We start from the raw sequence: 26,313 nt of genomic DNA on the forward strand, positions 1-26,313 counted from the left end.
TGCAACTGGTCACAAGCAGTCACAGACGCCGCTCAGCAGGGTCCTTCCTTCGGTCAAAAACCTCAGGCCGTCTGGCTGGCTCAGGCCGTTGGGCATCTGACTTTGTCTCAGGTCGTGACTCACGGGTCCTAGCTTCGAGCCCCACGGCTGGCCCCACACTCAGCAGGGAGTCCGCTTGCGCCTCTCCCTCTTCCCACTCCAACCTCTGCCTCCGGGCCACACGTCTTCTCTGGGTGTCTCTCTGCGTCCCCTCTTCTTATGGGGACACCAGTCATGGGACTTAGGGTTCATCCTAGTCCAACGTGACTTCACCTTAACTCACAAAGACCCTATTTCCAAATCGGGTCACATTCTGAGGTCCAGGAGGACATGAATTTGGGGGAGACACTAGAGGCCTGACCCGCCTGTCTTGGGGTTCCTAATTGTAATGGGCGTCTTCGAACTCAGGGATGATGAGGAGGCGGCCTTGCGAGAGCGGGGTCTGGGTAGCCCCCTGCCACGCACAGTCATTTAAATTTCAGGCTTTACCATTACATAGAATCGGTCCTCACCTCTGCCAGCCACGTGTTAAGTGCCCCACAGCCTGGGCAGCGTCCCGGGACCCACCCTTGGTGGCCCCATGTCCGCGGGCTCTCTGCTCCGTGTTCCCATGGGGCTGCCGGCCTCACGGAGCCCCCAGAGACACAGATGCTCATGAGCTCGCCTGAACTGTGACGAGAGGATGAAGGAGGGGCAGTCCTCCCCTTGGGGTTCCCGGGGTACACCGCGGTCCTCAGCCTTCGGCGGGTGGCAGACGTGCGGGGGGCGGGGGACGGGGAGTCGGGCTCTCTCGCCAGCCCGGACCTCAGAGCTCCAGGCCCCACCATCTCCACCAGGCTTCAGTGCTGGTGACCCCGCGCGCCCCCGGCCCCCGACTCCGGCCCCAGCGAAGCCTCGCCCTCCACAGAGGGCTTCTGTTCCGTATTTCACGAGCTTGGACTTCAGGCGCCGGAGACAGAGGGGCGGGCGGGGTCCATCCGGCTCCGCTCTCACCTGCTCTGTGCGACGCCATACACCTCCCCCCACCGCAGGACCGGCTCAGAGGTAAGAGGCGTTTTCGGAGCCTCTGTCCGCACGACCCGTCTGGCTGCAGAAGGAGGCAAGGCCTCCCAACCAGCAGAAAGCTCGGAGACGCTGCTGGCTCTTGGCCGCAGAGGCCGGGCTCCGGAGGGCGGGCTTCCGTTCCCTTCGGACCCGCTCGGCTGCGCAGGAGGGGCGGTGGGGGCCTGCCTGGTTTTCGTCTGTTCATGAAGGAGCAGGCGGCTTCAGGCCTCGGACTGACCTCCTGCCGCCGAGTCTCGGCCCCTCCTCACCCAGCAGGAGGCCTTCCGTGGCCTCCTTTCTCACTTGCAACAAAATCCAGAGTCTTCCCCTCGGCCCCAGAGCCCGGCTCCGTCTCGCAGTTTGCTCAGCCCAGCTCTGTCCACGCGGGGCCCGCGCAGCCACACATGGCCTGTATCGGGCCCCGGCAGCCTTGTCCTTCAGCTCGAAGCCAAGTCCTCCGTCCTCTCTTGACCTCCTTCAGCCCCGAGAATGGACTGTGGAGATCTGAAGCCACGCACTTTCTCAGGGGACTGATGGGTGCAGAATCCCCCAGAGGAGCTACGTGGTTCCCTCCCGCCTCAAGCGGAGAGAGCCCACGTACCTCAGTCAAGACAGCCCCCCAGCCAGGCCCCTCCCGTCCTGTCGGAGCCCCCGCGCCACTGTGTACCCCGTATGCCCCACCCTCGCTCCCCACGCCTGGCCGCAAGTCCTGTGACCCTGACGTAGGACGGGCCCACAAGCACTCCGCGGTCCAGCCTCTGCCCTGTGTTCTCGGGAACTTCTGGAATGCACCAAGCTGCCCACTGCTCAGGCCTGGATAGCGTGCAGGCCCTGCTGCGGGTCTGCCGCCTCCTCTGCCTCTCAGCCCCGTCCCACCCAGGGGCCTGGGGCTCCCCTTCGGGCCAGCTGCCTCAGGGTCTGCTCAGCGGCCAAGGGCCCCTCGCCGGCTGCCCCTCCCCGCCTCCCTCCCAGAGCAGATGGTCTCTGAATCTTGAACGAGTCAAGTGAAATAATTAGACACAAGCTGTCTGCGCTAATTAGCACGTCCGCAGACCACGGGTTGTGATTGTCCGGAGACAGCTGGTGGACACTCCCTGCCGCTGCCGGCACAGCCTTGTGTGCGCACCAGGCCTGCATGGACCCCAGCTGGGGAAGCGAAGGTCCCTAGACAGAAGGAGCGGCGTGGGGTCTGCAGGAGGGAGCCAGCGCCGGAGACACGCCAGGCACCCTAGCACCTTGAGCCTATGCCGCCTGCAGCTCCCACCCAGCTTCCCGCTCCTCCAGTGCTGAGGACCGGCCCACCCCTCCACTGCCTCGTTGGGCCTCTCTCCTGTCCCCAGGTGCTTGAGGCCCCAGTTCTTCCTGTCTTACCAAACACCACCCTCAGGGAGGCCTCTGTGGTCACTCTGCTCGTGGCCCGTGCCCTCCTCCTCCCTGAACCAGGCAGGTTCTTTTCCCCCCGCTCAGAGGAGACCACACGTGAGCTCACTGGCTCCTTTACTGCGAGTTCCCCTCCCGACACAAGCTCTGGAGGGCAGGCCCAATCTGTTCAGGCACCACTGACTGCCCAGTGCTCAGCTGGGTGCCTGAGGCACTGGAGCGGCTCAAGAAATGTGTGGAGATATCAGAGGGGTGGGCATGACAAGGGCAGGACCGGCAGACGGGCAGACCCAGGGGCAGGGAAACAGCTGTGACCCCTGCCACCTTGAGCTCGAAGAGATCAATATTTGCTTTGACTTTTGCTTCACAGCTACCGAGCCCTCCAACCTAGGTGTCCTCACTCTTTGGGGACTTTTATACTAGATTGCCACAGTCCATGAAAGATCATACCCAAAATTTTATACTAAAGTGTGAATGGCTGATAGAGGCAGGACAAGATGGCTTGCTGTCCCACCGGCGGGTGGACCCTCAGGCCACTGGGCCCAGGCCCCGGGGCTCCAGCCCTGCAGAAAGCTCATGTTTCCCCACGAGACACCTGCACAAGTCTGCACATTTCCCCTCGTCTCCCTGTGAGAACACTGATCCCCGCGACCCAGGGAACAGTAGCATCCTGGGGGAGAAACACTGCAGATGACCTTGGAGACAGCATCTGGGTGGCAGAATGAGCTGTCTTGACAAAGCCAAAATCCACAAACAATTGCCACCGTGTCTAATTAGGCAGAGCTGTGTAGACACAGCATTCTCACATGACTAACATGTCAGGAGAGGCCTCCTTAAGGTTGGGGGCGGGGGGGGGGCTCTGGTGTCTCCTGTGTGCCCAGTCAGAGATGCCCTGCCGCTGACCCGCTCCCCTGCACGCTCCCTGCACGTCCCCCATTACAGTGGGTTAGAGCGACCAACCCCGCGAGGACAGCTTTCCGCTCCTGCCCCCGTGGCTGTGCCACGGGTGTCTCAGATCCGCCACTGCCTACCCTGGCAGAGATCCCTGGGTCACTGGGCACCCCACCACAGGCTCCCTGTCCCCACACGCTGACCCTCGCCAGTCCGCTTCCTCGACTTGAAATGTGTCCTGACACAAATGGGACGAGTGTCTCGTGGCCTCGCGGGGTTTTAGGAGCAAGAGCAGGACCGTCCTGTCATCCTGGAGACCCTCCAGCGGAGGAGGTTTCGCCCAGGGCGCCCCAGGAAGCACCAGCGCGACGCCCCTCGCGGCCACTGGCATGGACCGGTGCGGCCGTCCCCCTGCTCGGCTTCAGGGAGCGTCCGGCAGCGGCAGGCCCCGCGCGTTCCCCTCCCGAGCGGCCGGACACACGGACACATGGAAACCCCGACCCCCGGGGGAGGCCGGCGGCGGCGGACGGTCCGCGCTGGCTTTCAGGGCTGCTCCGGAGCCCCGTGCGAGCTCCCAGCGCCGGCCTAGTCGGCGGGGTCGGGGACGGTGGACACCCCGGAAAGGCCAGCAGAGCAGACAGGAAGGGACGAGCCCCGCCCGGCCTCTGTGCTCCTGGGTCGCGCGGGGGCGGCCGGCGGGGGGGCGCGGGCGACGGGGCCCCAACACGCACACGGGGCGGGCGCCCCGCTCGATCCCCAGACGCCAGGCGAGACGGCAGAGCCCCCCGCGAGCCCGAGCCACGCGGTGGCCTCTTCCCACGAGAACAGCTGGAGCGTCCTCTTGCCGCAGCCGCGCGGCGGGGGACACGGACCGCACCTCCAGGAAAGCAGCAGCCCCGCCCTGCCCCCGGAGCTCCGCCCCCTGGAACTCTGCCCCCCGGGCTCCGCCCCCAGAGCACCGCCCACTCCCCGCCCCTCGAGCTCCGCCCCCTGGAGCTCCGCCCCCTGGAACTCGGGAGGGGGTGGTGTTGCACAGGTTGGTCCTGCGTGCACAGGCCTGGGCTGCGTTCCCCGCGTTACACACGAGCCGTGCTGACGGACACCGCACCCTCAACGTGGGAAACACCCTTCTCCCGGTTATCTGTGCTTGGCATCGGCCAGACCCTCTCCTGGCCTCTGTTCCGCCCCTACATCTGTCCTCACTCAACAGCCAGGCGATCCTGTCCACGCAGAGATCTGACCCTCCGTCTTCTCAGACCCTCCTGTGGCTTCCTGTGTCCCCCGCAGTGACGTCCAACGGTAGCTTCTGCTCCTTCGCCACCCTCTGGCTCACCCTACCCTTGCTCACTGGCCTACCTTCCCTGCCACACAAGAGTGCCTGCCCCAGGGCCTTTGCACTGGATGTTCCCTCTGCTGAAAACATACCTCCCCTGGATACCCACCAGCTGGCTAATCAAGCATCTCCTTAGCAGAGAAGCCTTGTCTGGCCAGCTTGTATCAACCAGCAGCCCTCACACCCCCAGGCCCTCCGCCCCCTCTCCCGCCTCCCTTACCTACACAGCCCTTGATGGGACAGGTATTGTTTATTTATTGGCTGTCTCCTCCCCTAGAGCCCTGCTTCTCAACCAGGGTAATTCCCTCCCCACAGCAGGGACACTGGAAGTCTGGGGACAGTTTCGGTTGCCTCAGCTTGGGGGAGATGCCACAGTGCCCAGGACAGCCCCACCCAGAGAACGATCCAGCCCCACAGATCGCTTGGCTTCCAGAACTAGGGCACATGGCTGCTCATTGGGCAGGTGTGAGGTGTGTGTGCATGGCCATGCCTGTCCCAGCCCTGGGCAGCGCAGATGCTATATCTGTGGGTGGCCTGGAGGGGCCCCAAAGAGAAGGCACGCCAGGATTCAGGGACCAAGGCAGCCCCATCTCCCTGGACAGGACACCCGTTCTCATTCTTCCCAGAGTCTCCAACCCCTCAATCCCCAGTGATCATTCCTGAGAGCTCATCTCTTATCTGGCCCAGCAGAGGAAGGGGGAGATAGGCCAGGGGGGTGGGCGCCAAGCAGCCCGCTCACCCAGCACTGCAGATCAGCACCCGGAGCCCTTCCCGCCTCACTCCCCACGCCGACCGCGAGGGAGGACGCCATCCCGGCCATGCTGGCGTTTCCTCTTGATTCACCCAGGTCTGCCGCTTCATGCAGCAGAAAGCAAACCCGGTGGTGGGGGACGAGGAGACGGGCGTGCACTGAGGCTTGTCGGGGGCACCGCAGCATCACACAGCCCCGGGCGGGGCAGGCGTCCTCAGGCACCCCGAGTGTGCGGAGAGCAGTGAGGCACCGCTCCACCTGCTTCCAGGGCCATTTCATCCCCCCAAAATGACTGTCCCCACTAGCAGGCACTCCCGCCTCCCAGCCCCCGGCCCCCGGCGACCACTATTCCACCATCTCGATGGACAGGCCAGTGACGGACGTTTCATGTCAGGGGTCCCGGGAGACTGTGGCTTCATGACTACTCCCTCAGCCCCGTGCCGTCGAGGTCCGTCCACGGGGTAGTGCGTGTCCCGGCTCGTCCCTTCTAGCACCGTCCCGAATGGTGCATGAGTGTCTACTCCCTCGTGGCCGGACGCACAGGTGGAGTGTCCCCACCAGTGGCTGTGGTGACCATGCGGCAGTGAGGCCTGGAACAAGCATTTGTCTGGACCTTGTCCAGCTCACTCGGGCCAGGGCCAGGCGCGGGGTCACTGGTCTCGCAGTGAGTGAGTGCTCAGGACCTACGGCCCGTTTGCCTCAGCGCCGTGACTCCTCTTCCCACAGCGGCTGCCCCAGGCGCCCTCCTGCTGGCTCCCAGGGTCAGATCAGACACCCGGGTGCTGAGCGACAGGAGCTCTAAGTGCAGGAGGGAGGCCCTGAGTTGACTCACTTCTCAGCTCCCGCAGTGACAGCAGTGACAGGCAGGAAAGCGGGAGGGGGCACGTGGCCCAGGGCAGGAGCCTCAGGACACTGGCATTGACCCAGCGAGGAGGAGAACCCCACCCTCGGTCAGGGAGGAGGGACCCGACAGGTTCTATACATTGCATTGTGGACACCAGGCTCTCAGCCTCGGTCTACACCCACCTTCCAGCTGCCAGCCCGCTGCAGAGGACCCGCTGCTGATGCCCAGTGTGGGCAGGAAGACATGCTTCTAGCTGGGCAGGTGACACGGCCCCGGGAGCGGGGACACCATCCTCAGACGGGGTGGCAGCCCAGGCTCCACCAGCACGTGGGCGTCCAAGCCGCAGGGCCACGCGGGAAGCTTTGAAGCTTTTCTAGGGCAGGTCAGCCGGCTGCATTATTGATGGATGTTCTGAAAAATTTAAATGCTGAGCTATGGGGAGGAAGCGAAAACCCCAGGGACCACCACATGCGGTTTTCTTCCCTTCTCTTGAACTTGAAAATGGGCAGATCATGTTTTAATGAACTCATTGCGGCACTGCTGCTGAGCGGGCAGAGCAGGGCTTCCCCGGGGCGGCAGGTGGGCTGGCCGGAGGGGCAGCTGCACACCGGTGAGAGCGACTGTCGCCAGCCGGCCTCCCGTGGGAGAGGCTCCAGAGGCCCAGGCTCGCCCCCTCTCCCCGCAGCCACCTCCTTCCAGCTCCACTGCGGGCTGTTTCGGAGAACAGAAGCCCACTGCCCGTGGAGACCGCGGTGGGTCCAGAGCTGGATCCGGGGTCATCTCTGTCCCAGGAGAGCCGGGCAGCAGGCTTCAGGGACTCCAGATGGCCAGGCCCCAACCACACTGTCCAGCAGCCATGCCCCCCCCAACAAGGCTCGGTTCAATTCACCACAAAGCAGGGAGGCCTGCACCACTGCACCCCAGGAGCTGCTGGGAGGTAGAAGCGCCACAGCGAAGGTGGTCTGTGGGGTCACCACGGTGCTAAATCAGCTCTGAACACTGTCCCGCGCTCTGTCGGGCCCCAGCTGGGCCTCACGTAAATGAAATACGCCTTGGGCGGAGAAACAAGTTTAATCGATCCGTGGAACCTCTGAGTACACCGGACCCTCCTGCTAGGCCGTGGGTGGACCGTCACGTACAGGTACCTGCGTCCAGGACTCCAGCAACCGGCCGCCTCCCTATGCGTCCAGGACACCCACGACCAGCCACCTCCCTCAGGATCCACACGCCACTCCAGAGGGGATTTGGTACAAGAGAGAAGGTGACCGTCCCAAAATCCAGGTGTCGGCAGGGCTGGTTCCGTGCGGAGGGTCGTCAGAAGCACGCCGCGCGCCCTCCGGCCTCTGGGCTGGCCGGCACTCCTGGACACCAGGGCTTGTGTCCCCACCCCTCGCCTCTCTGCACTCGCCTCAGCTGACCTCCAGCCAGAGCACCCGTCGTGGCCTCGGGGCCTGCCCTCCTCCAGGACGGCCTCCCCTTCCCTCCGTCTGCAGAGCCAACTCGGACCCCATCCCAGGCCCCCGCCCCCACCCTGCCTGCTGTGCTTTGTCCTCTGGCTGCTCTGGGGACCCCTCGCAGCCTGAGGGGGTGGGGTCAGCCTCAGGGGTGTCCCCAGTGTCCAGCCCCTCTTGCGCCCAGCTCCTGCAGTCCTCCGGGCTGGAACTGTTCACGCCACACCCTCCCCCACCTCACCGCTGTCCTCAAACCAGGCCAGTGCTTGGCCCAGCTGGAAACAAGCTGAAGGGGCTTGTGGCCCAGAGCTATGCCCGTGGACGGTCACCCATGCCTGGAGGGAGTGGCCTTGTCCCCACGTCAGGTTCTAGATGGCAGAGAGCGTGGCGAACATCACGCACGGGGCTCTGGCGGCCCCGCCTGTGGGACGGCAGCAGGCAGGCGGACCCGCCACGCTGATGCGGAGAAGAAAAGCAGCGTCTCCGGGAAGACCAGGTGTGGGGTAGGGAAGGCAGGTCCGGGGGGGGGACCGGGTGTAGGAGGCGAGCAGGGGTTGTGCGGGTGGCTTGGTTTCCCACTGAGGAGGAGGAAAGGCCTGGCCGGTGGGAAGGGGCAGAGTTCGGGGCAGACGGAGTGGCCCTCAGCGGCCCTGGGGTGGGAACGTGCTGGAGAAGCAGCAGAGTTGGGGAGGGGAGAGGCTGGGGGGAGGGGGCAGAGTCGCTGCCGCTTCTGGAACTGGCAGGCCTCTGCTTCCGCCGGGAACGGAGCCAGGCCAGGCGTTAGCCGGGGAGCAGGGGAGCCATTGGCTGTAACTGGACCAGCCAGGGGACCGGGCGGCCGATCAGCCTGTCATAGTGCTTGTCTCTGGGCCTCAGTTTCTCCTCTTTGTCGCGGGAGGTGATGGGGAGGCCCCTCCAGCAGAGACATTTCCTGGCTCGCAGATGCCCTTTGAGGGCTGGGCCTAGTTACTCACGGGGAGACCTTTCAAGCCACGCCCTTGTGTTTGGGACTGGTTCCTGTTAGGGCCGCGGACTGGCAGCTGCGCGAACCTCGTTTCTGGTGTGTGTATTGAAGCCCAGGAAAGCCTTCGGCGCAAGGGGTAGTTTGACGACAGAGCCTCGCGCAGGGCTCGGCCTGGGTCGGGGGGCCCCTGCGGGCCCACGGATGAGGATGGCCAGGCGTGGCCTGAGATCACAACAGTACCGTGGTGGCCCCGGTGGGACCTCGGGTGTCGAGGTCCAGGGATCTGTCCTGCAGGGTGGCCCCGGGGAGTGGGGTGGGCGTCGCTCCCACATCACCGGCCCCTGCAGGCACTGGGTCCCCCGAGAGCACAGGCGGGGACCTCCTGGAGCGCCCGCCGTGGGCTCAGCACAGAGCCCATCGGAGCCCGAGTCCCAGCCCCCGCAGGGCCGACGCAACAGGGCGCTGACAACACCTGGGGCGCACGCGGCCGCCGGCAGGGATGGCAGCAGGTCACGGACCCAGACGGGGACGTCCACGTGCAGGAAGGACGCTGCTGAGATTCTCGGCACCAGAGACAAAGTCGGCCACAGGAGGGAGAAGATCTGATTAAACAAGAGAACGTGGGGTGAGACGGGAAAACCACCTCCAAAGCTGGCTGCCCGCCGCCCCGTCTGAAAATCAGACTTGGTTCCGCTGTCCTCCCCGGGGAGGGCACGGCGGGGACGGAGCCGCGGCCCGCGTCGAGCACAGAGGGAACGAGGTTTCGGGGGCAGGACCGCTCGCCAAGGCCTGTGGCGACCTGGGGCTCGGATGCAGTGTGCCGCCGCACGGGGGCGGTCCCCAGCACGACAAGGCAGCGTCCCTAGAGGAGGTGGAGCTGTGACGGGGGACAGGGAGCCGCTTCGAAGCCCGGAAGGCAGGGGCGCCATCTTCCCACCTCGGGCGGAGCACGGGTCAGGCCTGCTGCGTTTCTGAACGGCGTTGGGCCTGCGGGCGAGGGGGAGTCCCGCGCGGGCCGCTGTCCTGTCGGGGGCAGCCCCGCTCTCGGTGCGTCGTCCACCCACATCCAGAAAGAGTCTCCGCCGTGTGGCTGTGTGGGCTCCCCTGGCTCCGTCTGTACTGTGTGAGCGACAGAGACCTGAGAGCGGGGAGTCCCCTGGGGAATCCCCACCGCCGCCCCCTGCCTCCCAGGGTGCTATGAGGCCCTGGGGTGATGGTGCCCCTCAGCAGTCCCGGCTGCGACATGAGGCTGTGTGCTGGGCCGGCTTCCCTCGGACACACGTTCCCGCCACTCGCACCGCCCGGGTCCCGGGACCGGGTCCCGCATCGGGCTCCCTGCTCAGCGGGGAGCCTGCTTCTCCCTCTGCTGCTCTGCTGCCGCTCCCCCTGCTTGTGCTCCGTCTCTCCCAAATAAATAAACCCTTAAAAGAAAAAAAAAAAAGAACCAGCTCTGAGCACTTGCAAGGGAAAGACTCGACCCCTTCCTGCGTCCCTCGCGCCGGGAACAGATGAGAGGTTGTCGGCCGCCTCCGACAGAGCGGCTCACCTGACGCCCAGGACCGGTGGCTGGAAGGAGGGAGGAAGAGGCCGAGGCAGGACGGACGGACGGACGGACGGACGGCGGGGGGGCGGGGGTGTGGATGACGGTGGGGCGTGGAGGAGCGGGTCCGTGGAGGGCGGGCCAGTGGAGAGCCTGTTGGGCGGAGGGAGGCACGGGGGGTGGCCGGAGGGGCGGCGACAGAGGGAGGAGCATGGGGAGAGATGAAGATTGATTTTTTGAGAGAAAACTTTTGAAACGGGACGCAGCACCAGGCAGAGAGCTGTTTCTATGATTTTTTCATGTCTCCTTGGTTGCAAGCTCTACCATTTTCCCAAACGTCAGCTGTGGTGGACATGTGCTCAGTCCCGTCACGAACAGTGCTGGAGGCCTCCCGTGGGCCGGACAGCAGGCCAGAGTCCCGTCCACGGCCCCCCGCGGGTGGGGACCGCCCCGCCGCCCTCCGCTCGCGTCTGGCACCGGGGGACCTGCTGAGGGGCCCTGTCCCTGAGGGTGCTTCCCCGCGACCCAGCCCCCAGCTAGGCGTCCCTTGCAGGAGAGACCCAGGGGCCACGGAGAAGCGGAAATGACAGCCAGGGGGAGGCAGTGGGGGAGGCTGGGGCAGGGGCAGAGCCCCGCAAGCCCCCGCACACCCGGCCCCGGTCGCGTGGGACTGTGGGCTCGACCGGTGAGCGGAGTCTAGGTGAGAAAGCGTGTGGCGCTCCTGAGCCCCGAGCCCCACCCCCACCCCGAGCCCAGCCAGACCGCCCGCCTGGCCCGGCCCCGTGCACCCTGTCACCTCCAGGCAGCACATCCCTGCTCTTCCGGAACCTGCCTGCTTTCCCCAGCCCTTACTCCCCGAAAAGTTCGTGGCGTCCCTGCCAAGCCTGCCCTCGAGCTTCCTGGCTGACTCTGCCTGGCGTCGGGGCCCAGGACGACACGCATCTTCTGCAAAAGGGCCCCACGGTCCATGTCCCCGCTCTGTGGGCCATGTGGTCTCACCGCCACTCACCCATTGTGCAAAACCAGCGCAGGGTGTAGATGAGTAGACGTGGTCCTGCACCAGCACAACTTTACTGCCAGAACTAAGCAGCGGCAGGTAGATGTGGCCCGTGGCCTTAATGAGCTGACCTGACCCGTCCTATACACGCGTTGGACCGTGTGATTTCCCTCAAAGTGACTCCCAGCCACCCACAAATACCCAGAGGTCGTGTCAGGCCTGCGGGACCTCGCAGTCCGTCTCACCGTTCCTCGGCCTGTGCGTTGTCACCGATGCTCACGTAGGAACGTTTAACGCACGTTCTCGGAGCACCTGCTCTGTGCTGGGCATGGCCGTCGGCTCTGGGGACACGGGGTGAGTGGGGCAGTGGCGGTCTCCCAGAGCTCAGTTTGGGGAGGGACAGAGAGGATGATGAAGTGACAGCACGGGACCAGACAGTCAGAACTGGGGTGGGAGCCACAGCCGCAGAGACCAGTCAGAGGGCAGGTGACGGGGGCCTGGCCCGTCTGCGGGAGTCTCCCTCTCTCCAAGTGTCCGTCCCTGGTTTTCTGAGCCCCAGGCCGGACGGTGCTCTCCGGGGACCCCCATTCTCCTCCCTTCTGTCTTGGCACCAAACACCATCTGTACCTACCACAGCCGGGCCCTGCGGTGAAGGCGGCCAGGCTTCTCCGTGCAGCGCCGTTGCCCGCAGCCAGCGAAGGAGCAGGTCCTTGCACCAGGACAGTGGCCGAGAGCGGCCAGGGGCCCAGTGTGCCCATCCCGCCCGCAGGGGCCCGGCCTCAGGGAGCGCGCGTTGAGGGAAAGGGGCAGCAGCCTGTAAACTGACACGCCGTGCCTCCCCTTCCTGCCCCTTCCAGAAAGTCCAGCAGTATACCGTCATCGTCCAGGCCACGGACATGGAGGGGAACCTCAACTACGGCCTCTCGAACACGGCCACGGCCATCATCACGGTGACGGATGTGAACGACAACCCGCCAGAATTCACGGCGAGCACGGTGAGTAGTCGCGCGCCTGGGTAGCCGGTGCCGTCAGGGCCGCCGCCCTCCTCACCGTGGGTGCCGGCAGGAGCTTGGCCGACAGCGGCGCGCCCGTGGCCCTGGGCAGCAGGAGGCTGACACGGAGCCCAGCCACCTCAGGAGTCCCCAGCAGGAGGGCGACCGGAGGAGCTGCCAAGGAGGTGGGCTCCGGGGGGGGGGGCGGCAGCGGGCAGGGGCTGTGATGCGGCCCCAGGAGGCCTGACCCAGAGCGACCGTTGACGCCCTGAGAAGTGCCCAGGACCGCATGGGCTGGACACTCGGAATCCAGAGCCGAGCAGGGGTGTTGGGGCTCAGCCACGTTTGGAGCACACGTGCGGCTGTGTGCACCGTGGGACCTGCTGGTGGATGCCCGGGTGGGGCCTCGGCCGGGCACGGGCCGGTCCCTGCAGGAGGAGCTGGGCTGTGCTCCACAGCCCACCGCGCACAGAGGCGGAGGGGGCAGGGACCGGCGAGCTCCTCCCCGCAGGCCTGGCCGGTGGGCCGTCGCTGAGCCCCACACCCAGCGGCTCCGGACCGAAGTGACCCAGGGCCCTTGGGGGACATCCAGGTTTGAGCATTCGGAGTCGCAGGGACACTGGGAGATTATGGCAGATCCGAGGGTCTCGGGATCGCCTCTCGGAGCCGCCGCGGGAGGGCCGAGGGGACGCGGGGGTGACAGCAAAGACAGTAACAGGCACAGCACAAGCCGCCGGGGGGCCCTCCCCAACAGGCACAGCACAAGCCGCCGCCGGGGAGCCCTCCCCTGCCGAGCTCTAGCCTCCCAACCTGGGCAGGGGCGGGGGAATGCCGAGACTCAGACAGGCCAAGTCACTGGCCCAAAGCCACCCCGCTAGCCTCTCAGTGGGAGCAGCTGGGATTGGACCCCAGAAGCCGCGCTGACTCTGCAACAAGGAGCAGGGAAGGCGGTGGGGACAGAGGAGACCCCGCCTGCTCCCCGGAGCTCCCCAGAGCCGGTGACTGCCTGGAGGGCATCTCCGGAACCAGTCCTCCCCCGCCGATATCCGAGCATTCCCTCATCCTGCTTCCCCATCACCCCACGCCCTGGGGTCTCCTGCCCCCATGTCAGAGTCCCCAGACCCCATCCCCCGCACCCACACCCGTGCTCCCCTACCTCCCGCACCCAGCCCTGGCACGCGACCTCACCTGCGGATGCACAGCACCATCTAGTGTACAAATGGCAGATCGCATGCAGGGGGAGCAGCGCAGCCCCAGCCCACCTGGCTGAGGGGACACGGCTTCTGCCTCCATCAGTCCTGGGCCAGTGGTCAGGAAAGGCTCAGGGCCAGTATCCTGGACATTTTGTACATGGTCGAAGCATCTCCCTAGGGACCTGGGAGAGTAATGATGCCTAGGCTCCAGGCCCCCAGCAGGGCCTCCCCCGAGCCTGTCCGTGCAGACCCGCTGTCCTTCCGTCCACCCTGCGCCTCGTTCTGTGATGAGGAGAACACACGGCTGTCTTTAGGACACACGACACCTGTGCTGGTGCCTGGGGGCAGCAGTGCAGGTGATCACCCATGCAGGGGACCTCCCCCAGGTAACGTTGCAGTGGGGACTGGAGCCCGTCCTGAGCCGGGCTCTGGCATCGGCCCTGGCAGGTGGGGCAGGGGTGGGAACCTCAGATGCTCACCATCTGCTGAGTCTGGTGTCTCCAAGGACGCACAGCTGGTGCCCAGGTGAGAGGACACTGTTCCCAAGGACACGCTCTTGTCCTGGTACCAGCCTGCAAATTCCAGATGTCCGGGGAGCAGTGGCACCAGCCCTCTTGACCACCAGGACCCCTAGTCCCCCTGGGAAACAGCTTCAGGACCTCCACTGTCACCATGGAAACCAGGGCAGAAGGAAACCAAGCCAATTGTCTCTGGTGGGAGTGAAGGATGTGCCTTCAGGCATGAGGCAACGTGGTGACCTGCCGAGGTAAAGGACTCTGTCCAGCCCTGCTGGTCACCTCTGGCCACCACCGGATTTGGAGAAAAGCACACCAGTGGAGCGCTGAAGAAGGCATTGCCAGGAGTTGGGATTTGGCTAAAACCCGCAGGGACTGGAACAGGATGCTCACAGCCCCCGCCTGCCTCCCGATCCTGGTCCAAGCCTGCACCCAGGCTCTCCGGAGAAGGTGTCACCGACCGGGGATCGCACAGACGCTGGCAGCCTCCGGGACGGGCCAGAAACCAGCGGGCTCCTGCGAGAGCAGACCAGAGCCCTAGCCCACCCTCCTGCCCCCACAGAAGCTGACTTCTTTTCCCCCCAAGATGGTTGGTTGGCGTCTAATTTACCAGGACCCGAAGTAGGCACACCCCATCCGCTCTAAGCCACGAGCACCCAGATGGACCCTGTGGGTCCCCTGCTTCGTCAGAAGGGGTCTTGCTCATTGTGTGACGGGAATGTAGTGTGACCACACATCTTCCGGGAAACATTCCCACCAGGAGCCAGGAGCAACCTCCTGCCGGTCCCCAGAGCAGCCCCTGACAGCGTCCACTGCCAAGGCGACCTTCGCCAACACTCCAGTCTCGCCCGTCACACGGATGGCGTCACGCAGAGCGCGTGATTCTGTGGAGTCGGCTTCTTCCGCCCAACAGCGCGTCTCTGGAGCCCACCCATGTGAGTCTGCTGAGCGCAGACCCCTGGGCCGTCCGTGAGCAAACCCACGGCACCACCGACTTCACTTACTCATTTTCTCCTTTTTAAAGCTCACTGGGCGTCCTCGGTTAGGTGACTCACACACCGGTGCAGAATTCACAAGGTATGAAGTGACCGGCCGTGGCGAAGGCGTCCCTCCCAGCCCGTCCCGCCTCCACCGGGTGCCCCCACCCGCACGCGCTGCCGTCGGGGAGAGCCCCACAGCCACACGCGCTGCCGTCGGGGAGAGCCCCACAGCCACAGCGCCTGCTGGGGAATAACACGGGCTCATGGGAGAGCGGCTGGGTCAGGAGTGAGAAGGCCAGCCCCACGCTGGCACGGGGCCGCGTCCCGGGCGCCCGCCCCCTCCGCCGCTGTGAGCGCGGAATGCCGCACGACCGTGGCCGAGAGTCGAGTGCGCCGTGGCCCTCACGTCCGGAAGCTTCTGTGTGTTTCCTGAGAGGTCTCCCCTGACGTGGCCGTGGAGGCTGTCAGAGCAACAGCCACCAGAGACAACTGAGGCCCAGAAGGCTAGTTCCGGGTGGCCCGAGGCCACACGGAGAGACAGTCAGACCCAGGGCGCCTGCTTCCTCGGGGCACCCCCTCTGGGCCAGGTGGTTCTCCTCCCAGACCCCGAGCGAGTCTCCATCCCCTTCTGGGGTGGAGCGTCTTCTGCAGCTCCAGCGAGGGCCCCGGGCTGCCCCACACCTGCTCCTGGAGGGACGCCTTCCGCCCACTATGCCAGCCCCGGTCCAGCTGTGACCGCCGGTCCTCCGAGTCTGGACGCCGTCTTCCCTTCCGCAGGCGGCCGCGGCGCAAACACCTGCGGGCCCCCCGGAAACACCCGTCCTGGGAGGGCCCGCAACGGAGCAAAGCAGGGAGGGCGGGGCGACCGTGCGCTCGGGCGTCCCCACGGGGGCAGGAATGGAGCGCGTCTCCTGAAGCGCACACGCCTCTGCGGACGGGACAATGTCTGCGTGGCACTGGCCGGCCGAGTGGGGAGGCCGAGGCCGGCTGTTGTTACCAGTCTTCACCAAGAACCATCAGCAGAAGCTGCAGAGAAGAAGGGGTTCGCACGGCCCAGTTCCCGCTCTTAGATGTTGATTCAAAGCTATTTCCCTTTGCCTGCGCCGCACGCGGGGTACAGGGCAGCCTGCCACAGGGCCTCCGGGCCTTTCCACCGGCCCAGTCCACACTCTCTCGGGGGTGAGCGCCGGGCTCTGCCGGGCTCTGCCGGGCTCTGCCGGGCTCTGCCGGGCTCTGCCGGGCTCTGCCGGGCTAGGGGCTCAGGCCCCAGGACACAACCTGCACTCTGCCCCCAGGAGCCTCCTGTCTGGCCTTGTCTGGAGCCCTGGGGGAGAATCCTGGACACCCAGTGTCCTGGGCCCCTTCCACCAGCCCAGCACCTCACACGCCCTCAGGAGGGTCTCCTGGAGTCCGGAAGCCCCTCATTAGCCCCGCCTCGGCCCCTCCTCGCTGTGTGACCGTGGGCTGATAGCCGGACCTCTCTGAATGTTTGTCCCCACTCCGCCCTGAAGTGACATACAGTCCCGAGGTGAGGTCAGGAGCATCCACTGATGTCTGTGAAGAGTTTATGCCTTGAACGACGCTGTCCTCTGCTCTGTAAGTGCACGGACGGCAGCCAGCCCTCCACCACCGGGACCTGAGCAGAACGGTTAGACCCCGGGCTAGCCTTGGAACCTTCCCAGGGACTGGCTACCCTGGCTCCTACCCTGGCTGCCTGGGCCCCTGCTGCCCCAAAGCAGGCCCTCTGTGGCCCTAACCCTGGGAATCCCCAGGGCACTTAGCTTTTCACCTCGTCCACAAACCCAGGAGAGGAGAGATTCCAGCTCAGCCTGAGTTCCTGAGAGTAAGAATCTGGCCTCTCAGGGTTGGAACGGACTCATGGCCCTTCATTGTGCTCAGGCCCTCGGTGTGAAACTCTGCCGTAGATAACCGATTGGGACAGCTTCTCCGAGCACCGGGGAGGCCGGAGGCCAGAACGCCCGGCCCCACCTCACATCACATCACACCTCGAGCCCTTCCTGCCAGGCCGGTGTCCACTTCCTAAAGATGACACTTTCCTCGTCCCCCTGGATCCCCAGACTCTGTGTCTCTGCGCCGTCACCTGCTAGACGGAGCACCAGCGCCTGCCTGGGGGGTGTGCACCCGCACGTGGGTCAGGAGCACGTGGCTGGAGCACGAGGAGACTTGATCAAGACAGCAAGAGTGCCTGGCGCCTGGCTCTTAGCGTGGTTCCCCCCCCCGGGCAAGAGCAAGGGGCTCGAACCTGTGGCCCAGTCTGTGGTCAGCGGACGCCTTCTGTGAACTCTCCCTGGGGAGCAGAGGGTCCGAGATACGGTGTTAACCGATTGCTGGGTCCTTTCCCATGAGCTGTCCTCGGAAGGAGCACTTTCCCATGTGTCATCTAGCCCGACAGGCGCCAGCTCCGTGGGCGGGAGGAGGCCCAGAGGAGTTAGCCGGTGAAAGGCCTCCTGGCCCCAGACCTCAGGCCCTCCCCCGTCACACGCAGAGCCAAGGAAGACTGCCTGTGGTAGCTTCTGGTTAGGAGCTGCTGATCCCCCCCCCCCCATCGGATTCTGATCCTGGGCTCAGAACCCAAAAGACACCGTCATTAGTTTTCGGGACAGAAAAGTAAGTTTCAAAAAAAATTGATAAAACCATCGCAATGGACAGAGGCACATCCATACGTTTTCCAGCAGAAGCCACGGATGATTGAAGGCACAGCGCTGGGTGTCTCCTGGGAGAAACACCCCTGGGACCCTCCCCCCGCGCCCACCCAGGCCCCGCAACCCCCCACCCTGCTCCGAGGCCCACAGAGGCACAGCCGCGTCCCTGCCAGGCAGGCTCCCCCGCCAGCTCTCAAGGCTCTGCTAGTAACAGCGACGGGTCCCTGAGCTCCAGGCCAGGGAAGAGGCCCTCCTCCCAGGGAGATGCCGCCGCTGCAGGGGCCGCAGGCCAGCAGGGAGAGTGGTGTCCCGCTCACCAAGGGGCGGCTAGGGGAGGGTCAGGTCCTCCAGCCCGAGTTTCTGTTCTCTCCCAACAGAAACAGAAGCGCAGCCTCGGGTCCCGGTGTGTCCCGCGTGGCGTGGGCACGTGGACGACTCGTGGGTCCTGCGTGTGGACAGGCTGTCATTCCTGGTCCTCTCTGGATCCTGACTGGGCTTCACTGTTCTCACCCTAATCCTCCTGTATGCGAATGTGACCTTCCCCTGGGAGCTCTGCGGATTCTGGCCTCCGAGCTGGATTTGTGCTGGACGAAATCCTCTCTGTCCCTCGGGCCAGGCTACGTTTGGATTCGGGATTACCATCTGGGCAAGACACTCTGTTCCGATGATCTTAAAACTCCTTCTTTCCCAAATATCTGTCTTTGTCTCCTGTGAGGCATGGGAGAGGCTTTCCCTGTGCCTGAAAATCTGAAAAAATTAAATTAAAAACTCATTACGGCCAGGGGAAAGTTAATAAGAAAATCCTAAGCCAGATGTATCAGCTTAAGGCCCTTCTTTGTGAACCTTTATTAAACTTGCACAAATTAAAATAGACTCTGGGAATAACCTTCATCAGAGTGTATGAGGAATGGCACTCTGGGACACACAGGTCTCCCCCGCACCATGAAGTCCGGGGAAGGATGCCCCCCGCATTCCGGAGCAGGCCGACGTGGAGCCCAGGACGGCGTGCTACCCCTCGGAGGCGCACCCGAGAGGCCCGGCTCTCAGGTGACCACACCAGGTCGTCTGATCCAAGAGAGAAGTGCCCGGAGGATGCGCGCGGTCACGAAACCCGAGGGCCAGGGGTGTCAGGCATGGAGCCTCCACCAGGAGCAGCCCCTCCTGTCAGCGGCACCGGGTGTAAGGGCCAGAGCTCCTGTGCCCCACATTGGGCGGGGCACTGCCCCCGGCAGATGCCAAAGCAAGAGGCCTTTGCCTCACTTGGGAACCAGTCAGGCAGGTGCCTCTGACTAGCAGGTCCTAGGTCACCTGACCAGCTCATGGCTGGAGAGGAAGCTGAGAAAGCAAGTCCTGGAAAATAAAGATGGGAATTCCAAAGGGGATAGAGAGCCAGGCAGCCTCACAGCTGTCCCTACACCAGTCCTGGCAACTTAAACAGAAAGGAGACACCTCGTGTCTCAGAAGCTGGAAACGTCTACGGCTGGAACACTGACATCAGGTACAGCTGGATCCAGGCTCCCACAGCCACCAGGAGCCTCCACTGAGCCGTGCTTCCTCTGAGCTAGCGGCATTCTCGGGCTGTGGATGGCAACCCCACCCAACACCTTCAGGCAGGTGTGGCCACAGCACCCAGGCCAGAGATGGGGGCCACCAGAACTACGCCCCGACCAGCCGGTGTCGGCCGCATGCCCACTTCTGAATTACTGCAGTGGTGGGATTGAGGGGTCTAGAGCAGGGATCCACAGTCTTTTCTGTCAAGGACACAGAGTCATTGTTTTTGAGTCTGAGGCCATACATGCTCTGTCACCATTACTCAACTCTGTTACAGATACTATGTAAACGAAGGGACACAGCCGTGTGCCGATAAAACTTTATTAACAAAGGAGGCGGTGCCCTGAACTTGGCCCCTGGGTTTGCCAGCCCCAACGCTAGCCCTCCATTCCCACCAAGCCCCTCAGGAGAGTCAGGTGTTGTGGCCCCAGACCCACATTTGGTGAGCCTGGTCATCCCTCCCTCTGCAACAAGGAAGCTGGGCCCTGGGGCCTGGAGCCCGGCCAGGTCCCGCACACCCCCGCACAGAAGGCCCGACATGGGCCAGGAGCTTTGTGTGCAGTCTCCTCCATCCCCGAGTCCTCGGAGAGATGGGGTGCCCATTCTGTGGACGATAAAACCAGTAATTCTCACTCAGCCCCAGTGGAGACGGCCTCCTGCTCTGGGGACATGGTGACCTCCCTGCAGAGGGCACAGCCCGGGGCCCAGCAGGGAAGGGCTGGGCAAGGTCTACCAGCAGGAGGCGGGTCTCTAGGACGGCTCCAGTGACCCAGGCCTGCCGCCACTGTGAGCTCTGACCTCGTGGCCCTGCCGGCTGCTGCAGTCACCCTGCCCCCCTCACTCCCACCAACGCAGAGGGGCTGCGTCGCAAGCATCGTCGGCCTCCTCCAGGCCATCCGGGGGACAACTCTGGAGGTCTGCAAACCCCCCACTCCCAAGGTCCTTCCACCTCTTCCTGTGCCCAGCTCCCCCTCCCCCGAGGACCACTGGAGGGCATCACCCCCCACCTGGGATCCTCCCGAGAGTTCCCAGGGACCAGGTCACCCCCCACACGCACACACACCCACAGCCCGAAGTGGCCCTGAGCCGCCCCGGGCTGACCCCTCCTGTCCCCCAGCCCCCAGCCCCCAGCCCTCCCTCACACTCCCTAGGTGCCTCCCAGAAGCCTGGCTGGGGTGGAGCCCGGCTGCCAGCCTGCTGCTGCCGCCGGCGGGTCAGGCGCAGGGACAGTGGGGCCCCTGGGCCGCTGGAGAAACGGGAACGGCGACGGGCAGGCAGCCAGCTCGGGGTGACCGCGAGCGCTGGTGCTCCCGAATCCCACGACGGGGCCTCGTGCTGCTGAGTAGGACCGAGCTGGAGGGCCTCCATCCCGTCCAGCACTGGGGCCGCTGGACGAGATCCCACTTGGGATAAATTCAGTTTTTCCCACTGACAAGGTGATGGTATCGGGGTTGGAAGGCTTGCCCGTGCCAGGAGACAGATGGGGGCTGTTGTCTGCGCCTGCGCGGCGGACTGTGGGGTTCCCTGTGGAGCGTGGAGGCCGGGAGTCCAGTCCTGTGCTCTGGCCCTGGAGGCAGCCGGCCTCGTGGGGGCTCACAGTTCCTCCCTCGCTCCGACCGTCGCTGCTCTGCGCGTCGACTGCCTCATCCACTCGCCCCTGTCTGCATCTGCCGTACACATCTGCCACAAGCCTGGGGACCGGGCCCCCCGTGCCTCTCACAGTGGGGGACAACAAGCCCACACCGGTCCTTTGGGGAGTCTGCACCCACCTCCCCTCCTTCTCACCAGCAAGCGCCTCCGGGAACAGAAGCTGCTGGGCCTCGGCATCCCCACCCGTCTGCCCGCAGACGCCATCCCTTGGACACACATGCCGGGCAGCCGTCCTTCAGCGCCACCCAGCACAGACAGGACAGGCTGAGCTGCTGTGCTCTGACCTCGTGGAAGCCAGAGAAGGACAGAGCCACCAGCCTCAATGTCTCCGACACGCAGCCACTGATGCTACCCTCGGCCCTCCGGCCCCCGTTCCTGGAAGTCAGGCCCCTGCATTCAAGCCACGGCGGTCCAGTTTTCCATGCACTGCACCCCAGAACCCCTCCTCAACCACCAGCTGAGGCTTGAATTCGGAAGTGTTCAGGGCAGAAAACCATCACAACCATCGAGGCCCAGTCTCTCTGGGAGGTATCAAGCTCCCGACGGAGAGAGCAGGAAGCCTAGACGCCACATGGAGAGAGGTCCTACTGCCTGGCCCCGTCTCGCCCTCAAGGAGAGGGTCCCCTGTGAGCCAACCCAGCCAGCCAAAGCTGCACGCAGGGCCCCGTAGGGCACATGCAAGGGCTCTGGGCAGACGTGTGTAGGGGTCCGGCCCTTGGGCTGCGGTCAGGGCTGGATGTGTGTGAGGGACCCCAGATGGTGGCTGCGGCCTCAGGAGCCCCTCAGTGGCGGAGGCCACATGACTGGCTGCCCCACGTGACCCTCACTAAGGGGCGGGAGCTGGTTCCGGAGCAGGCAAGGCCCAGACCTGGTGCCCTGAACGACAGGAGGACCGTCTCTGGCTAAAGCGGCTCCATGTCTGTCCTAGGGTGTGCACAGGCGCATTTGGGCCACACCCCCAACGTGGGCACGAGGCAGGGTGGCTGTCCTGGTTGTGACCAGGAGGCTTTGTGCCACAGCAGGTGCAGCGGGGGGGGGGGCAGGAGGACGAGGCTCAGAGCCAGGCTGCCTGAGACATCGGCCAAGCCCGTGCAGACGCCTTCCTCCCCATCCTGTGACCCCACCACTGTGACTGGGGGCCGGATCCTTAGAGCGGACACTGGGCGCCCCATTGTGGGACCCAAGGTGTGTTAATCTCTCTTGCTTCATCTGTAAAACGGGGATGAGGGCAGGGCTACCGCAGGCAGCGGGAGAGGTAATGCCCCGGCAGCGCCTGTCTGGGCACCCACAGGTGGTGGCCGCCGTCAGCTGCACCACTGTGACCACAGTCAGACATCCGAGATCTCCGTCCAGACTCTGTCCCCAGGTTTTGTGGCTCAAAGCCACGCTGCACAGGGTCAGGCCCACCACACAAACCGCAGGACCTAGTGTGAAATAAGGAACCGGGCCCTGGTTTGCAAATTATTAGGAGTTTCAAGACACTGAGAGCAGAATGTTCAGCCAAACTCAGGCCCTTCCACAGGGCCACGGCTGCACAGGCCACACGTCGGCGGGGCCGGCACTCAGCAGTGATTCTCACTCGGAAGGGGGGTGCCCAGATTGCTACCACCACCCTGACCCACACACACACACACACAGCATCTTTCCCTGCACACAACCAACTCAGCCACGTGAACCACAACCACTGACGGGGGTGGGGGCGTTCAGCAGGAGAAAGGGCTCTGTGTTTGGTATGACACATCGGTGGCTGCGGACCCCAAGCCCTGAATCAATGGTGGGACCGCGGGGATGGCAGGACCCTGGCCAGGACCATCCCGGGGAAGGCCCCCAAAGCTCTCCAGCACGCGTCCTGCAAATGTTGAGTCTCCTGCGTCGCCACAGTCGCACAGGCCTCCAGGGCACAAGGGGGCCATCTTGGGGCTTGGAGGGAGGCCAGCAGGCGTGTGTGTGTGTGCAAGTGGAGGTTCCGTCTGGAGGTGGGTGGTGGGCACAGCTGGAGGCACCGGAGCCCTCTGGGGATACCACCGTGCCCACGGAAGGGGTGTGGGAGTCCCCGTCTACAGAAGCAGCTGGATGGAGGGCATCCCGCAGGGGCTGCTAGAAAGTCCCTCCTGACCTCCCCAGGCTCCCGCAAGGGTTGAGAACACTGTCTTTCCTTATGTTCTGCAGTACGCGGGGGAGGTCCCAGAAAACCAGGTGGAGGTGGTGGTGGCAAACCTCACCGTGATGGACCGAGATCAGCCCCACTCGCCCAACTGGAACGCCTTCTACCGGATCATCAGCGGGGACCCCTCCGGACACTTCAGCGTCCGCACAGACCCCGTCACCAACGAGGGCATGGTCACCGTGGTGAAGGTGGGTAGTCTTCCTGCCAGCCGTCGTGGGTTCTGTCCCCTGCCACCACCCGGGACAGAATGGACAGAAGCAATACGGGTTCAGTGCGAGCCACCCCTGACATCTGGGTGCAAAGGACTGCATCCACCTGCTCGTGTCAGAGGCAGGCTTCGCGAGGCCTGGTCACATGACCGCCAGGGACTCTGCAGCCTGACCTGCCCCCTCCCCCAGAAGATCACTTTCCTGTGCCCTCCTGGAGGGTTGTATTTCCGCCTCAGTCCACTACTGCGTGAACTCCCATCGAGAGCCTGTGTAATGTCAGACCATCCTTGCATTCCTGAGATAAACCCAGCTCAGCCAGGAAGGAGTCCGTCTTAGCAGTGCATGGCAGGTCTTAGCTCTCTGAAACTGAAGACACCCCTTTGCTTTCCTAAGCGGCAGAGGCCGCTATCTCTCCTTCCCCGTATGGCCTTTATCCAGCACTCGGTGTGGCGATTATAGACGAATCTCGAGAAACGAGCTGGGAACAGGGGTGTGATGAGGAGGGGCAGGGAGAGGGCTGGGGGACTCCCACCTCTCCAGCGTGGCGGTGGAGACATGCGCTTGTCCCATGTCACAGATGAATCCCACCCCACACGCGCTGGAACCCTGAGCACTGGGAGCATGGGCGGCCGGGCTGTCCCGCGGAGACTGGGCCCGTGTCCCGGCCGCACTCAGCAGCCGGGCCACACGGCTCCGTGTTCCCTTTTCTCCTTGGTATTCCACACGGGGCTTTTCTCTGAACTCCGCACTTAAAGTCTGTGTAAGGCACGATGCTTCGTCTTAGACGGCATTTTGGGTTATTTTCACTCCCCGCGGTGGAGACACGATGTTTTCAGACATTACCTTGCAGCGGGGGGCAGGCGGGGGCATGGGAGGTGTGAGGCAGTTGGGGGAGTCTGCTGCCGGCTGGGGCGGGAGGCCTATTTCTTGGGTTCCCGGGCTGGCTCTTCCCTCGCTTACCCCTGGCATGGGCCCGTCGCCCTCTCTGTGCCCCAGATGCGGGGCTGTCGCTGACATTATAGCCGGCCCTGGCTAGCGATCTGGTGCAGCACCCGGCCATGGTGACAGCGGAGCTGACAGAAGCAGCTCCTGTCCTCACTGTGAACATCGTCACCGTGGAATCAGGACGGCCGTGCTCCCATGGGCTCCCCAGGGTGCGAGGACGGTCCCTTCAGTCCCACCAGGGTCCACGGGACCCCCAGAGGAGTCGGGCCACCTGCCGTGTTCACGCTCTGCCACCGGGGCCCGTCCCTGCCCCCGCCTTCCCGTCATCACACAACCTGCTGCTGCTTCCAGCCCCCTGCCCCCAGGTGGAGGGACTCCTGGTCCACGGCCTCCACTGCTTGGAGGGTGGACGAGACACCGGGTAGACATGTGTGTGGTCAGCCAGGCCCTCGGCTACCTCGCACGGATCCTGGCTGCATTGTCGGTCAAAGGCAGTGCCCAGTCACCTCGGGCGGGTCTTCCTGACCCCTACCCTGCCCCCCGCGCCCCCGAGCTCCATCCTGCCCCCCATACTGGCCCGCCACCTCTCAGGCTCTAGCCAAGCTGGGGCACGGCCACTCTGCTGTCAGACCGCCGGCCCCAGTGGGCACAGGCCCCGTGCCCAGCCTCCTCGGAGCCCCTCTGCCACCTCCCCAGCCTCCTCCGCCTCCAGCCACAACAACACCACCTCTTCCAGGCTCAGACCAACCCCGGGCCCTTTCTCCTGCCGCACACCTGGAACACAGCCTCGAAACCAGCAGCCTCTTTGGCACCAGATGGCAAGCTCCAGCCCCAGGATGGGCGGGGCGGGGGGTATGCGCTGGCAGGAGCCCCAGAGAACAGGCGGGCCAGAGGCAGACCCCCACCAGCCCAGCCCCTGCCATCCTGCTGTAATAGCCCTGAGGCAGCCGTGCAGGGGAGCTCATCCGTCCCTCCGCACCCCCTGCCCCCGCCCTGCCCCACACGGCCTGCCCCCGCCGGACAGCCTCTCCAGAGGCCACACACCAGCCCCTCGCCTTTTCGTGGAGGGTCCTTGCCGCGTCTGGGGAGGGGCCTGGCAGAGACCGGGCAGCATATGCGGCCGCTCTAACTGAAACTGGGGGGCCAAATTACCTATCGATTTCTCCATTACAAATGTGTTTTATTTCACCCTCCTGTGGACGTTTATTGGCCGTAATAGTCTTTGTGGAAGGCATTCTCACTCGGACGGGTGACACAATCTTAATGCACGACACGCAACATTATTCCGTGTCCCCCGGGGACATGAACCGATGAACAGGGGAACGATTACTTCCCTCGGGTGCTTTGTTCGGAGGAAAACCACCACGGTTCCATGAAACTGTCCACTGAAATGGAGGAGCCCCGTCCCCAGACGACTCTCTGAGGGTCCGGGAGGAGGGGCTGGTGGCTTTGGCAGCTGTTTGGTTTTGTGGGGACCTGGATACAGCGTGGGCGCAGGGGCTGATGTGGCGGCATCTGTGCCCAGGATGGCAGAACCATGCCCACCCCTGTGGGAGGGGCCCCCGGTGTGCGGCCTGAAGCCCCGGGGGTTGTCCTTCAGGCGTGGGCTGCCAAGTCAGCCCACAGTGGGTGCCTCCTCAGACGGGCTGCCCACTTGGGCCCCTGAGGGTCCAGCCTGGGCAGCATCTGTGGGCCCAAGTCCCTGCTGCACATGCAATGAGCAGCGCCGGGCCTCGTGCTGGGGGATGAGCAATAGAGATGGCCAAGGGGGTGCCTCCCCCAGGCGGACCCCCAGCAGCACCGCACTGATATAAGGGGCAGACAGCCCCCTCCTCAAGGGGTTGTCAGGGCAGGGGAAGACATCAGCACGACAAGGCGTGTGCCACAGAAGGACGTGGCATCTCATGGCAGGACTCCAGGGGGCCTTCAGGAACCCCTCCTACTTGGGCGGACAAGGAGATCACGCCCGGAGAGGATGACGGGGGTCAGCCCGGAACCCCGATCTCCGGAGGGCATCGGCCTCCAGACCCTCCTGTCGGGCTGGCATCAGGCTTCCCTGAACCCCCAGGCCCATCCCCTGTCATCAGAAAGCCCTTCGTCTCGTACTTAATGCCTCGTCTGTAGCCGCGCTGAGAAAGCAAAGGGTCAAAGCACCCGCAGTATGGTCTTTAACGCTCACCCAAGCCAAACGCCGAGCAGCTGGGGGACCCTGAG

At 64.5% G+C, this 26,313-nt stretch overlaps 1 protein-coding gene across 1 annotated transcript in view; it reads left to right on the forward strand.

Annotated features, from left to right (window-relative positions):
* Positions 1–26,313, forward strand: part of CDH4 (cadherin 4) — a 508,726-nt gene that overhangs the window by 469,267 nt on the left and 13,146 nt on the right. Inside the window, exons 8-9 of the mRNA XM_045070576.1 lie at positions 12,092–12,229; positions 22,948–23,133. Of these exons, the coding sequence (XP_044926511.1) occupies positions 12,092–12,229; positions 22,948–23,133 (324 nt within the window). The remainder of the gene's footprint in view (positions 1–12,091; positions 12,230–22,947; positions 23,134–26,313) is intronic.

Source organism: Mustela putorius, unplaced genomic scaffold (assembly GCF_011764305.1).
Source record: "Mustela putorius furo isolate JIRA1106 unplaced genomic scaffold, ASM1176430v1.1 tig00003972_pilon_pilon_pilon, whole genome shotgun sequence".
Taxonomy (NCBI): domain Eukaryota; kingdom Metazoa; phylum Chordata; class Mammalia; order Carnivora; family Mustelidae; genus Mustela; species Mustela putorius.